The 15,535-nt window shown below is 41.3% G+C and overlaps 1 protein-coding gene across 1 annotated transcript in view; it reads right to left on the bottom strand.

The window, feature by feature from the left end:
- Positions 1–3,392: 3,392 nt before the first annotated feature.
- The window catches only part of LOC119388152 (tensin-1), a 267,512-nt gene continuing 255,369 nt past the window's right edge, over positions 3,393–15,535 (bottom strand). Inside the window, exons 34-38 of the mRNA XM_037655803.2 lie at positions 13,970–14,047; positions 8,498–8,599; positions 6,862–7,030; positions 6,128–6,241; positions 3,393–5,694 (exon numbers count right to left, since the gene is read on the bottom strand). Coding sequence (XP_037511731.1) covers positions 5,532–5,694; positions 6,128–6,241; positions 6,862–7,030; positions 8,498–8,599; positions 13,970–14,047 — 626 coding nt within the window. The 3' untranslated portion in view covers positions 3,393–5,531. The remainder of the gene's footprint in view (positions 5,695–6,127; positions 6,242–6,861; positions 7,031–8,497; positions 8,600–13,969; positions 14,048–15,535) is intronic.

A 15,535-nucleotide genomic window follows, 5' to 3' on the forward strand; every position in this document is an offset into this window, starting at 1 on the left:
CCAATATTTACAAATGCCTAGCGTGCCTATAAAAAATAATCGAATATTAAGCGTGTTTATCGAAAGTAATTGAAGTGTTATATGCTTGAAAATACGAAATAGGTAGCTAGACTGATCTAATTTTGTAACAGTGGAGATAAAACTGTCGTTTTGGTGACAAATTGTAAATGGGTGTTTTTTGAACAACATGTGATATGAAAAATAAATATTTTATTGTTTCCAAACATCGCTGTGTTGAAGCTTGTGATTTGTTAGTATAAGCCTTATATAGTTCTCGATTCTTTGCTCCTACAAAGATCGCGGAGTTAAGGGCCTCTATGTGCTTGGGCGTGTTCGATTGAAACGAACGACGCTGCTACGTCTCTTTTAGACCTCGTTCTTTTCTCACGCTATCAAAATTAATGTTAATATGCAAATAAAATTAGTTCCCCATTTCGCACTTGAAGTGCTGTAATTCACACGAGTTTTAAAATGTTTACAATTTAACAAAGTTCTCAGGTCACAGTCTCAGGTCCCCGCGACCTTTCTAAATTGATGTTTGTTTATATCTCTGTGTCGATACATGGTGGTACTATAGCAGGCGGGGTTAGCCCAGCATGCATCGCTGGCAGTTGTTACACTCGATCGAGCAACTCATTTGCTGTTAGCAAGGGCGAAACAAGTGCTTGTCACAAAATTTAAATTTAAAGAAGCACTTCAAGCAATGCTCACACTTCGATTCTGAATTGCGAGACGTGTGCTACAGTGAATCGAGGATACTATATGGCGCGAAAAGGACAGATAAATTTAAGAACATGAAATGAATTCCACGAGTGCTACAGTTCTGCGTGCTAGGCTAGCTACATGTAATTGTGAAGGTACTGCTGCTCCCAGAAGAACTTACGACGTACCAAGGCCACCAGCTGTTAATGGAGACACTCCCAGTCTCCAGGAATTCATCGAACTGATGAAGGGATCAACATGACCACGTGCCAGTAATTGATGTGAGCTTCCGAGTTAATTTTGACGCCTAAACTCCTAACATACTGCAGTGTTTCTACTTACCATTATTGGGAACAGAACCCATTGCCTTGTGTTCACTAGCAGGATGCCGAAAAGTGATAATGACCTGCCGCACGCAGTGGGTTTGTACACTCGAAGTCAAGTGTGGAATTAGCACACAGTTTCGTCAGTGCACAAGTTTGTCCTTATAACGTGTACCGCATAATCCCATACTTGAGAACATAAACAGAAAAAAAAAAACATGAGTTGGGAGACATAACACACGCACTCTCCCTGGCAACTTAAAAGGTTTTATTCTCATGGCAATGTATATGTAGTCGCACAATAACTGAGCACAAGGGAATATGCATAGGGCTTATTAAGACAAAACAGAATGAGGGAAACACGAAAGAATTAATGGTGAAGAACTATTTTACCAAAACTTTCGCCACACTGATTCTTCCTCCGTTTGATATTTTCTGCTCTGTTCCTGTGTTTCAGTTCCAGTCTCCTCTTCTGTGCATTTTTGCTTGCACTTAGTTCTTGTGCCATGTGTAGAACAAGGATGCTGTCAACATCCATGTCATGATGGAGAAGCTTCAAGAGTTGTGGAATTCATTTTGTTTTCCCCCACTTTTCCTTCACAAAACCTGTTTTCATAATAGGACAGAGCACAGGCGTGCGCAGGTTTTCCGCATAAGGGAGAGGGGCAAACAACCCCCCCCCCCCCCCCGTTGGTCAATTAAACGAAAACAATCGCAGTGGATGCAACAATGAAAACGAAGTGATGACGTGTTTCTCACAACGGCCTGCCTTTGGTCCCCGGCTTTCCGGGGGTAACTAATGGGAATATCTCTTGGACTGCAACGCAGTGTTCCTCGACAGCCATTACCACCAAAAGCCTGCATGGTTATAACTTTGCACTTTGAACAATGCCGGGACGCACAGGTCCAACTGAGTAAAATTATGGGGCAGACTTGGTGCTCCGCTCAGACGATTTGAGGGGGAGGGGTCGGCCACCCCTTCTGCCCCCCTCCTGATCACGCCTATGGGACAGAGTTACATGATAGACCATATATGTGCTATCATCACAGGCGTGCCCCGAGGGGGGGGGGGGGGGGGCAGGGGGGGCGCAGAGTCTGCCCCATACATTGACTTAATAGGGAGGGGGGCGCAGCGGTGAACCTTCGCCCCCTCTCCCCCTAAGGGGAATCCTGCGCACGCCTATGGCTATCACGTAACTCGGTCCTGTTATGACACCTATCATTAACTCGGTCTTATTAACTCGGTCTAACTTAATTTAGTATTGCCCTTTGGTGCCACTTTGAAGCATGGTAGTAAATCTTTGTGCAGGCCTGAACCATTGACCATACCCTTGATGTATATGTGTACATTGTTTTACACAAACAGATGTATCACCTAAAGAGTAGCATAAGAGGAAGCGGAGCTTCATTCCTCAGTTCTTCTAGGACCCAGAAAATATTCATTGGAGCCCTGCAAATTTTTCGCTATTAACCTTCATTAGTCGCATCTGTAATATGAACACAAACTGCCTCAAAAAGTTCTATGCATGTGTCTGTTATATGACTAAGTCATAAAAAAGGTTATGTATGAACCGGCTTGACATTAAAAATAGTACAGTTGGGGCACTTGCCCAGGATGAACGCTCAATTGTTTCTTTATATGGTTGGTTACCTGTGGATGATTCTTGGCACATGTCTGATGTCACTGCTCAGAGTTGTTGATCTTTACACCACCATCATGAGTTCATTTGCCAAAACATTGATGGGAATATCAATCTGCGAATCACCAGGCATGCCATTTTCTCATGATTGCTAGCAACAGCAAAAAACACAATGGTGAAATATGCCACAAATCCACCCTGCTGCCAAGATTTCAGCAATGCACCAGCTGTAACATTGTACTTTCCATCATGGTCCCAACAAGAGCACCCACTTTACAAAGCTCACTCCGAATGTGGCATTTTATGCGAACGAGCTCGTACATGACACTTGGCCGATTCCCCATACCACAACTCTGTGCTTGTCAGAGTGTCAGCGGTTTTTATTTTGTTATATATTATTGCTCATGCTATCTTTTTGTTAATGCCATGACTGCATGTGATGTAGGGTTTTTTATAGCAATGTAGAAATGGCTGGTAGATGTAAAATGTGCTGCAAGAAATCATATAGCATCACATGTTATTTTTGAACAATCCAGTACAAACAGGATGCACATCTTCCTATGATTAGAATGGGCACCTAGTTGTGCCTGACTTGCTGATGTTTGACACCGTAATACTAAATGCAGGAAGCATCACAATTTCCCACATGAGCCACAGCACAGCCCTGATATTCCCTAGAAGACGTTTGAACATGTTTTGTCATTTGCATCAAAAAAGACGAAACAAATACAGCCACTTTACTTTATTAGCAAGACAAGAATCTGTTAAGGATGGCACTTCTATGACAATCTACAAAGAAAACATCAACAGTAGCATCTTATATATAATATTTATATGTATATAGTGTAATATGTTATGAAGCGCTGAATGCAGAGCCACATTTCAAACAGTGAACACTTAGCAGAGGTATGTGCATCAAAACAATCGCAATAAAGTAACTGCCCGTTCATGCCACAATAATACCATGACATATTTCGTGCGGAAGGACACATTGATAAGCACTGACAGCAGTACATGAAAAAAAGACATTCCTTGCAAGACCTTCTCGTGGGCAAGTCATATTGCACCCAATGATAGGTTTAACACATGTCAATGCACTAGGCACTCTTGTTCACATAGCTAAAACACCCTTTGTTGCCACATTGAAAAGCCACACTTCATACACACGCTGCAGCATGATGTGGCTACTACTAAATAGCAAGGCACAGTTTTCTGATGCCCATCAAAGTGAATTTCACTCGTTCTGGAAAAGCAACAACAATCTCGGAGATAGAAAATTCACAAAACAAGCAGGTCACAATGAGCTCACAGTAACACAGTACGCTGAATGAAGCATTAATAGCAGTGGCTTGCACTTTCATTTGATCTTAAGCTGCTTTTCTTACCTGAACACCTGCTGGTCACAAGAAACAAACCTGTGCAATCTAACCGTTTATTTGTGGAGCACTTACACTTTTAAGTAAAGCATACTTGTGTACACTATTGCGTTGGACCAAGGGTGCCAGAAAAGAATCCAGCAATAAAACCACTCATTTTCTTTTGTTTCAGACAATGTCGGTTGACTGCTTAAGTACATCACATGTGCGCTAAAGTTAAAGTAATTTACATTACAATTTCAGGATGGTACTTAAATCCACTATTAAAATGCCACATTTTGGTACTGTAGTACTGTATTTACCACTCGATAAGCTTCTTCAGCATGAACAATTGCATAAAACTTAGTGAAACTGCTTCCGTTTCTGCAATGTAAGAGCAAGCAAATTAAAAATAAATGTAGTTACTTTGTGATGCCTTCCATTGAGAAGATGAATATTTAACTGCTGCACTTTAATGCAGCTGGTTTCACACTGTTAAAGATACAGGCAGAATGCAGCCATGCATAGGCTCATTTAGAATCTATGTTGATTTATGTTGAAATGAATTTGCATATATTCCTCAATGCCTCTAAATAAACATAATTTGAATGCCAAAATGATTAATTTCCATACACTCTCTTTCTATGCAAACAAAACAATTTTTGTTGCACTTTAACACAATCATTAAAACGCCTAAGAGTTCATTGCGAAACCTGCAAGGAACTAATGAAAATCGAATGCATATGTTTAATGCTTGATATATGGTATGACCACTGCTTGTGTGGCACTCTTGTGACACATGGTAAGGCTGCTGTTACCACAGAGATTAAAAGCAGGCACAAACAGACTTGTTTCTCATTTCATTTGAAACATGATGTGCATTAATAAGAACCATAGCCATCGTCTTAGCATTACAAGCTTTGCTTTTATGCAAAAAGGTCTAAGAAAAATGACAATTCTTTCTTCATTCATAACAATGATTATAAACTGATCACAATATACAACAATTCACTAGCACCACCAAATCGAAAATGTCTAGCCACCTGTTGTGGCCTTCCATCAGCAAGACAAGCTTTTGTCTTGCTCCTTTTGCTCTAGTAAATGACATCAACGTAAGCATTCTAGCTTTGTCACTCCAAATGCAAGTAAAGCCAAAAGTGTCACTGTTTCAAACAGTCCTTCAGCTTCAGGTATGTTAAAACATTTGTATATTTGCTTTATATTCTAGTTTGCATAATTAATAAGATTCGATGTCAAATATATCTTCTTCTTGTGTTTAACAATTGATTAGGCTTTGCACTTTGGGCTTGCACTGATGTGGTGCTGATAGGAACACTCGCAATAAGATATTGACACACACTTCACGGTGCAGCACAAGAAAGTGCTATTGCAGCTACAGTCTTTGCCTTTTGTGCGCCTTCAAAGCGATAGCAGTGCCCTCAGAGCATCACTAACCTTGAGAGATATGGCTAGACAGCTCGCATTAGCTTTGTACAACCAGTAGAGTACATTTATATCATGTTTGCCCGTGTTGCTGATATTCCAGCGCCGTCCATGACTTTGCCAACGAAGTTGACGATAGCCGATGCTGGCTGCTCTGGATCCAGCTCGGCAAACAAGTGGCACTGGTTGTCTGTCTTGCTCGCTGGCTTGCGAGCCACAAAGCCAAAGCACCTGTTTTGTTAAATGAGATGGAAGAAAGGCTACAGTCAAAGACTTGCCATTGCAGAAAATACATACAGTTTATGAAAATAAAAAGTACCACTCTCCTTGTTCCATGGTCCTCCTTCTTTTACTACGAGCAATGTTCCTTTTTAACAAATGCATGTAGTGCCAGCATCACTTTTCTCTGTACAGCCTCATGTGGGGCTGTGTAGCTTTTCTCCAATATGGCCTAATACACTTAAAATATACAGCATGTTGTCACTTTGTGAACATGTGCTTGCAGGTCACTTGGCAGTCCCCTAATTTTCTCAACACTACGTAATTACTATTTGTTGCACTCACAAGAAATTGATGTTTCATACTCTAATAAATGTGTTGGCAGCTATTAAAAAACTATTATTAATGCATGGTCTGATATTTTGGCAACAGAAGAGTTACATACCTAGCAGTGACAGTGACGCCTGCATCTTCATCTTTTTGAGTCCAGCGCCTGTCGTCAGGATCAGTGCCACAGAAACTTATCGCGTTAAGCGCGTAATGCCTCCTAAAGAATAACCTGAAATAAAAAAAGGTACAAGAATTACTCCTGTAAGAATGAAAGATGTTGCAGGACATGTTTGATTGTAAACAAGATAATATGTGTTCTAATTACTGCTCTATAATTACAAATTTAACAGGAAAGCAAAATCTACAAAGAGAATAATAGTGTTAAAAACTGCTGAAGAAGAACATGCTGTTATGAGATGCTCCAACTAACACTCCAGTTCCTCAAATATGAATGCCATAGTTTCTCTAACATCATTTGCACTGACATTTCAAGTAGCGGCTCACTGGGCTGCCTGATCTACCTCAACTTCGTCAGGGTGTTTTCGCCTTACTTCATTTTTTTTGTTAAGTACTGAACTCTTTTCCATTCAACAGGGGGCATTACTGATGCTGAAAATAAACCACTTGCCTAACACAATAAAGAAATCGCTGCATTTGTCATTGAAAAACCTTCAGTTATAAGCAGCAGTTCTAAGTAAAGCTGCATAGATCAAGATTTAGCTCAGAAGGCGTACTGCCCGCTCTCATATGTTTCTGATTACACACCTAGTACCTAGATAGGTATCTTTTATATATCTTTGTGCACATCGTCTGCACTCTACATGTGCCAGCTATAAGCGTATCTCATACTTTCGGTTGTTGTCGGTGAGGGTGATGCCCTGGGAGGAGACCTTGAAGTGGACTACAGTGGGCACAGGTGGTGGCGAGATGGCCAACAGCTCAGCCATAGCGCGTCGTACTGCTTGTGGACCCGTCAGTGACTCCATGTCCATGGTGCACAGGTACAACACATTGCAAGCTGTGTACAGAAAGTTCATGTACATCATACAAAATGCTCCACAATAAGCCTCCTAAAAGGTGTACATTTCCTTAGAACACAGAGACTAGATGCAAAGCTCTCTCTGCCATCTATCGGAGTTTTTAAGGAGCAATGCTTCTTGATTGGAATGTCAGATTATGAAAGGCTCAACTTTTTTTAAATGTACCCCCTCCTCCTCCCCACATATGGAATGCAGCTATACCACATAACGGAAGCGGAACAATGATATCATGCTTACTAATGCGCAGTAGCCACTGAACCATGGTGGCCGATGCACATCATAAAAAGTTGCAGACTCATTAGATACCTGGTATGCTTCTTCACACAGAGTGTTTTACATAACGGATTTGGTAGTATTTCCACTTGTAGTGGGTTGAGTTAACTTCCAACACAACAATCATTGTCAGTAAACAAGAACCCACATTTCATACCTCTTTCTAATCTAAAATGCTAGCCAGATAAGATTTTAACGCATATGCTGACGCAACACTAGCGTATGTACGCAGTACAATTAAGAGTGATCTAGGTCACCTATTTCAGTGTGTACTTGTAAATCTCAATATTTCTATCATACAGCCAACTGAAGCTTTCACCAGTGAACCAGAATATATATTGAGGCCATCACCTGCTCAGTTATGAATATTTGATAAAGTTCATTAGATTTCATCAAAATAGAGACTCATGTCTGCACAAGAAAAAAATAGGAAACATTTAAAGAAACTTGAGGAATACCAATTTACTGCGTCCGTAACCGACACATGCACATTAAACCAACACGTCTAGTAAACAAAGGAAGCCATGGGGAAAGTTACCTGTGGCTTTAATTGATGTGATCAGGTTAAGGAAAACTCGTGCGCATGAAAAAAACTTGCGGCTTGCTAAAGACTAACCCACATCATTCATATTACACATGCAAGCATCTACAAATTGGCGATGGCCATTTTATTGGGTGTCTGTGTGCATCACAAGATTTCACCTAATGATTGCCAGCCACACCAATATTGGCTATGTCAGCAGATATGGAACCCCTTTCTGTAGTCCGACTTGATAACAACTTCGTAACTGACTTGAAGATAACTTCATATCTAATGTTTGTTATAAATTTGTTTCTGATGCTGTTTAGCAGTGAGGAATGAAGAGCACAAAAGCTGTGCTTTCTTATATTAAAGAGACGTGGCAATGGTCCACTTAACATTCATCATCATTCAGGCATGAAATTAGCTAAGGATAGCAAGAAGAAGTCTCCCTTTAGTTAGCTGTAGTATGTACACACCTCAAGAGTAACATTCTCAACATGTTCCCACAAACAAAAAATTGTGAAATATGTATTGTCATAGACATCCTGAAGTTATTTCAGGCTCAGTGAGTTTAGACAAACTAATGCAAGGGTTACAGCAGAAATTTTTTAGATGCACATTTCCACTTGACTTTGTCTAGAAGCCTCACCTGCTCCTTGCTGCAGAAGACTAGAAGCCGTAGTAGCAGCAGTTGTTGGTGCCGTGGTGCTGTCCACAACATCGCCTGTCCAGAAGGGTTCACCTCCAATCTCTGTATGAGAGAGTGATGATGAGTGTCTCGCTTCACAATGGCAATGACCAAAGCTGCCATTACCAGAAAAATTGATGTTGCCGAGAAATATTGACCACTGCTTGGAGTAAGAAAGAACTGGTCTAAATGTAGGTATGTTATGAAATTTTCCGATTTCCTTCTTAAATCTGGCTACTAATTTCAATACGGGCACCACTAGATGTGTTGATACACCTTTTATAGTTTGTGCTGATATATGTTCATCCATAAGAGACTGCATTTTGCAGAGGGAAAAAAAAGTGTCTCCAATGCACAGCAGGTATTTCCATTCAAGTTAGGTATTATTCCGTCCTTTGCTATTTATTAGACTTTGCATAAATGAATACTGTCAGAAGCACAGTAAGTCATTGCAGCATAATATCTACTTAGAGGTATAGACTAAATGATTCATGCTAATCAAATAACTTTAGCAAAATTTTAAACCAACTGCAACACAGTTGTGTTGCAAGACACTGGACAATATATCATATGGCATTTGAAAAATTTGAGAAAAATTGAAGATGCTATATTATAGGAGTGGGAAAAATTGGCTCATCATGATGACAACATCGCTAAACACACCAAAACAGCAAATTAAGGCCAATGCCAGCTGGTGTGCTAAATCAGTAGTTTAACAATATCTACACTCGGTTGGCTGCACTAAACTTAGAGAACACTGCATAGTATATACTTTGCCCTCTCAGTACACTTAGCACTCAGATTTTCACATTTAACTAGAGCTGTGCGAATAGCAAAATTTTGGGTGCGAAGCGAATTCGAATAATAAAGATTGAGTGCGAATCGAATCGAATAATTTCGAATAATTTTCGAATATTTCTCAAACATTTTTTGAATATTTCGAAGTGAAATTACAGAAAAAGTTGCAGAGAATCCCTAAGTATCTTCTTGTGAGATAGCAACATGAAAGTGTTTCTTTTCGCTAGGTTGATGAAGCGCTGGTGGGGTCATATTTCATAGTTGTCTTTCTTATCAAGAATGAGGCAATGTAGAGGCCGAATTGTATTTATGTACATGATTTGGTGCAACCAAAGTGTTGCCGACAACACTTTACACGTGATAGGCAGAGATGCCATTTCCTCAGCCTCTCCTCCTCTTTCAACTGCTGTGGAAGGCCAACTGATGTGGCGGACAAGGGTGTGCTCCGTCCGGAGTTCCAAATCTGCCTCGTAGACGTCGATATATAAGAACATCTGAAATTTTGGATGCTAAAAAGCTTCGGCGTCCGATTTTTCGGACTTCCTGCCCAAATTTCAGGTCCAAAACAGCATTAATTGAGCCCCCAACTCTGCCACATCTTTCATCTCCATATTGGAACCAGCGTTTTCTTGAGTTAATACATTTGCGACCGTAGCGGAGCTTGAAAGGCAGCTTTGCCGCAATACGGGGGTGTGATGAGGTGAAGCATATTGAAAATCTAGGGACCACTTCCAAGCGGACGTTGACTGTCTCTTGGCTAAGTTCAACCGTAACGGACCTTGAAAGGCAGCTTTGCCGCAATACGCGGATGTGAGGAGGCGAAGCATATTGAAAATCTAGGGGCCACTTCCAATCAGACGTTGACTCTCTCTTGCCTCAGTTCGACCGTAACGGAGCTTGAAAGGCAGCTTTGCCGCAATACGGGGGTGTGATGAGGTGAAGAATATTGAAAATCTAGGGACCACTTCCAACCGGACTTTGTCTCTTGGCTAAGTTCGACCGTAACGGAGCTTGAAAGGCAGCTTTGTCGCAGTACGAGAGTGTAATGAGGTGAAGCATACTAAAAATCTGAAGGGGTCACTCTCAACCGGACGTTGACTGCATTTGTCTTTGGGAAGTTCGAATAGTTCGAATGGTAAAATTTCAGTGCAAATCGAATCGAATAGCAAACACTATTCGAAAAATATTCGAAATTTCGAATATTCGCACACCCCTACATTTAACACATTCCAAGAACCTCACTGTTGAGTACTGAAGGGCATCACAGTGGCACCAATGGTACCCAAGCTAGCAAATGATATTGCCACTTAGTTGAGATTTAACATGCTCCTGCTCTACATACTTTATTAATGATAGCATGCTGGTTTTGGACGATTTAATGATGCAATATTGAAAGTATGTAGTGCTTCTAATGTGGACAAAACACAACCCTAGTGAAAATGTGTAACTGGGAATCCAACTGGTTTCAACTGGTTCCAGTTCAAATGGTTTAAGGAACACATTTCCAGTACCTAACTGGTCCCAGTTGCCAAATGTCCCAGTTGCCTACTGGTTCCGGTTGCCTACTGGTTCCAGTTGCCTACTGGTTCCAGTTGCCTTCTGGTTCCAGTTGCCTACTGGTTCCAGATGCCATCTGGGACCTGTCTCCACCGATGTAATCATACTCCAGTCAGCTCAAGTACACTTGAACTTGTGGATTATTGTGATAACACCTAAGACATTCGAAAGAAGCATTTAAGGTTTTAATATATATTTATTGAAACCAATAAATTACAGTTCAAAATAAGCTTGCGGAAAAAAAAATGTTCATAATGCCGGACTGCGCACAACCTCCCTTTCTCTTCGGCGCTCAGCCTTCACACTATCCTGGATTTTTTCAGACAGCACATTGGTCAAGTTGGTTGCTGCCGCCAGCTCTTCATTTTTTGTTGAGCGGGCCCAATGGGCAAGGGTCGCTGAAAAATAAAGAGTTCATACCTTGTTAAACAGATTAAAAGTATTAGTAATAATAATTCACCACAAGGTATATACACAGCAGACCAACCTCCAACAACGTTGACCTTCTCCGGGGTCAGTGCGGGTTTGGGGTCTTCGCCGAGGTTCCTTTTGCGTGGGTGCACATTCAGTGCAAAGATTTCCTCCGCTCGGCTTTCATGCAGTGCTGTATTTTCTCAACCAATATACTGGTGAAGTTTCGGGCTGCGCAGCTGATGAATCTGTGCCATTCACCCGTGACGAATGAAACAGCGTTGCTGCAAAATAAGAGGTAACATGTTTCATGCATGTCTCAGAACAGTCATATCAATTTATAGATATACACAGCAGACCTACCTTCTAACAATTCACACGACAAACAGTGTCTACAGAGATCATGCGCTGCATCTATTCCGAATTTTTAGAAGTCGAGTTTATATATCATCAGCAAAAAATAATAAAAAAACACCATTATTTTCACTCGAATTCATATGCCTACACATGCAACAGGTTCAGAAATATTCATTTAGAGTGCAAATACGGGCCCTTAGCGCTTTCTTTGAACGTCGCGGACAGAGTTACGAGTACACTTCATAGTTATTTAGTATGCCGTTCAAAGCACAAGTATTGCACGGCACTCATTTTCTGTGATGCTCCCAAACAAATGGCAGCAAGTTTGCGAGCACTCCGCACAAACCCATAAACAGACTTAGCTAGAGCAGTATAGAAAGCATTTGTTTACAATGCAACGTTCCATCGTCTCAACACTCAAAGCACTCTGCCTGCATTATATCTACATCTTCTCTAGGATACTGAACAACTAGCACTCGAAGCATAAATGGTATAATTACCTTCAAACGGCTGCATCGCTGACAATTGGCAGGCAGCATTCCGCACACAATGGGTCCATATATCCGTCTTGTCACAGGCGTAAACACTTGTCCGGCGTTTGCCTGAAGTCAAAGTCTTCCACAGATGAAGCTGCCGAACACTAATTCGACAAAGTCTAATTTACGCACGCCATGACTGCACGTTCCTTTTGAAAAACAGCACAACTAAGCAGCGCGACCACGGACCACCGAGCGCTCGGTAGCTAGCCCTCGTCCCATGTGGTGTACGAAACTAGCATCGCTGTTTTTCTAAATTTTATGTCTTTGTTATCCAGTTTCTTTCTTCCATTAAATATTGCCGAATTGGCACGAAATAATTCATTTCAGTTTATTTTATATGTAATCTTTATGCTTGATTACTTTACTGCTTCGTTCAATGTTTGAGCCTATGAGATACGGGACTAATGTGACGGCAGTCGATGTAGAGAGGCTGCGTTTGTGCAACGGTTTGTGGGTGGGTTTGTGTCATCAGCATGTCGGCAGACTCAGCTGTGGTAGCTTTCGGCACTGGCACTACTCCATTTTTCGTTCTCGTACGGAAGTAACCGCTGTGCTGCACACAAGACTATTAAGCATGGCATGCTCCCAGCGAGACGACGGCAATATTAACACCCCCACGTCAATTGGGCCCGCCTCGGTTGCGCGTATTGTCACCGTGATGGACGTAAAAAGATTGACAACAGCTTTTTAATGTTAGTTGAATGTACCGATGCTAAAACAAGCGTACGCTTGTGTGCACTGTGTTGCGCATTTGCGCAACGGAATAATCCACGATAATATGATTTTAAAAAATACATATATATCAGGTGAGGTAAGGCTGTATATATTAATGTAATGGGGTTTAAACAACACGAAGAGGATGACGTCTAAACAAGAAAAGATAATTCATTCGCAAACCATGAGATGCTATTTTCTTATTCTCTCATTGTCCTAGGAATATTACTAGGCCAGTGATGGTACCCTTCTGCGAATAGGACACAAAAAGCTCTTAGATAAAACCCATTTACTCAAGTGCAGCAATGCTGCGCATGCGTTCAATTATCTTTCTTCTTTCACTTTGAAGAACCGTACAACCAGGACAACTGGTCGCACTTCCAGTTAGGGCGCAACTGGGACCACTTGCTTCCAATTTAACTGGTTATGGTTTCCAACTGGGATCAGCTTCTTCCAGTTCAACTGGTCATGGTTCCCGTTGGTGGCCAGTTGAGCTGTAACTGGAACCAGCTGCTAACTGGGACCAGTTGCAACTGGAATTAACTGGGACCAGTTGAGTTGTAACTGGGGCCAGCTGCTAACTGGGACCAGTTGCAACTGGAATCAACTGGGACCAGTTGTTTCCCAACTGGAACCATTTGGTCCCAGTTGATACCAGTTGAAACCAGTTGGATTCCCAGTTACTCATTTTCACCTGGGAAACAGGTAATTGGCATCTTATCTGGTTTCGAAGTAAAATCATATAATGAAGAAATAAGAAATAAGTGCCGACAGAAATTGTGTGAGTAAAGGACAAATACTTGCTAGGGATAAATACTATAGAAGCTTCATCATGGAATCTGAATATTGACTCCTAAAGTACTTGGTACCCTGTAGCTAGCAAATACATGCTTTGGGATTGGGTTTTTATGCTTGCACAATATGTACACGTTTATAAATGTGTTAGCACTTTGCGCACTAATACATAGCTCTCGGCAATCCTTATTGTTATATAACAGCACAAGACGGCAGTATCCTGAAGACTTATATTTAATGAATAGGTAAAGAAGATACCCACCAGACTCTGGCAACAGCAGTCGGCAAGGAAGAGCCAGCGGCGTGATGGAGTGCTGATAAACAAGGGCAGACAGGCTCCCTGCATGCGCATGCACAAATGTATTCACAAGTTCACGCAGATTACTTTGCACAGTTACGTACAGACTGTGGGGGGAAAGTGTAAGCTTCGTTTGTCTAGTTTCACTCTGTTTCGTGATACAGTGACACACCACCAGAAGCTAAGCTAGTGTACAAACTTACATACAATTTAAACACACTACAATGCAGTTATACAGCTTATTCATTTTTGCAAATAAAAATGTGAAGTTAAGAAACATTGCGCATACTTCAAATATTGCCTAAAAAATAGTGAAAGTTAGTCCAACTGACAAAGGTGCAACATGTCGGCATAATGTCACATGTGGGACAACAGCTGTTAGGATGATTGTGGTCATTGCACCTCAATGGGGCAAAAAATTCCCATCAGCATTAGTCAGTGTCCAGCGATTAAGTAATAGTGACATTTAGAGCCTGTTCTGTTAACATCAGTACATACATTGCACATCGACAGGAACACTAATGTGCTTATGGTAATGGCACACACACAGCACTAATATCACCAGCGCAAGACAACATTGCCCTGGCTGCAACATCGGGCAATTGAACACATGACTAACAATGCATCAACTGTGCTCTGTTGTTCTTTCAGCCAAATTCTTGCCACTGAAGGCCCTCTAACAAGCTTGAGATGCATGTGTGCATCGAGTTGAAGAGCACAAAAATGGTGGTAGAGCTGGCAATAATTGTATAATGGCTGCCATGATAGCTCTAGTACAATGGCTATCATGATAGCTTTAGATAGTGCCAGCTTGAAGGTTACAACATTTTCTACCCCAGCAAACAAAACAGCAGTTCAAGAGGAATACTAGTTTGCTTATTGTGTGTGTGCTCACAGTATTTGTGCCAGCAGCAGAAGGTAGAACACTACCTGGCTGCCTCACTGAGGTGAGGAAGCACAGTGTCAATGCAATACCCACATCAGTTCATAGTATATTTACAGCCAAACACACTCCAAGTTCTGCAGACCCACACTCAAACCCTCCGCACACATGCCACAGATGCACCATTGAGTGAGGAGGAACAACAGCTGTCCAACATTGTAAATGCACCTCAAACATCTGTAAAATTGCTATCACAAGTACATCTTAGATTGAGACACACATTATTCCCAATCACTGTATCCTCAGGGGTTTAGTGTTAACATTTCTGCTGCGATTATTCACGGGTATAATACTGTCCAATATCCTGTACCTTTGGTTTGCTGGATGCTGCCTACAACAAATAACATTATGCATTATACTGTGAGCTGTTCAATATGTATCTAATTGTCACTATGTGTCTAAATGCCACAGAGACTACAAAGCAGCCTCTGTGGCAAACTGTGGCTTAGTAAAGCTGCTCTCACATATTTCTTTCCACACTAATTGCCCGCTCCTTCTACTCTGTCTTTCATGCTAATGAAATATAATAATAAGTGACCATTCCGGATGCTGGCTTTGTTTTAAAGTTTAATATACTGCTGATGACT

Source organism: Rhipicephalus sanguineus, chromosome 3 (assembly GCF_013339695.2).
Source record: "Rhipicephalus sanguineus isolate Rsan-2018 chromosome 3, BIME_Rsan_1.4, whole genome shotgun sequence".
NCBI classification, from domain to species: Eukaryota; Metazoa; Arthropoda; class Arachnida; order Ixodida; family Ixodidae; genus Rhipicephalus; species Rhipicephalus sanguineus.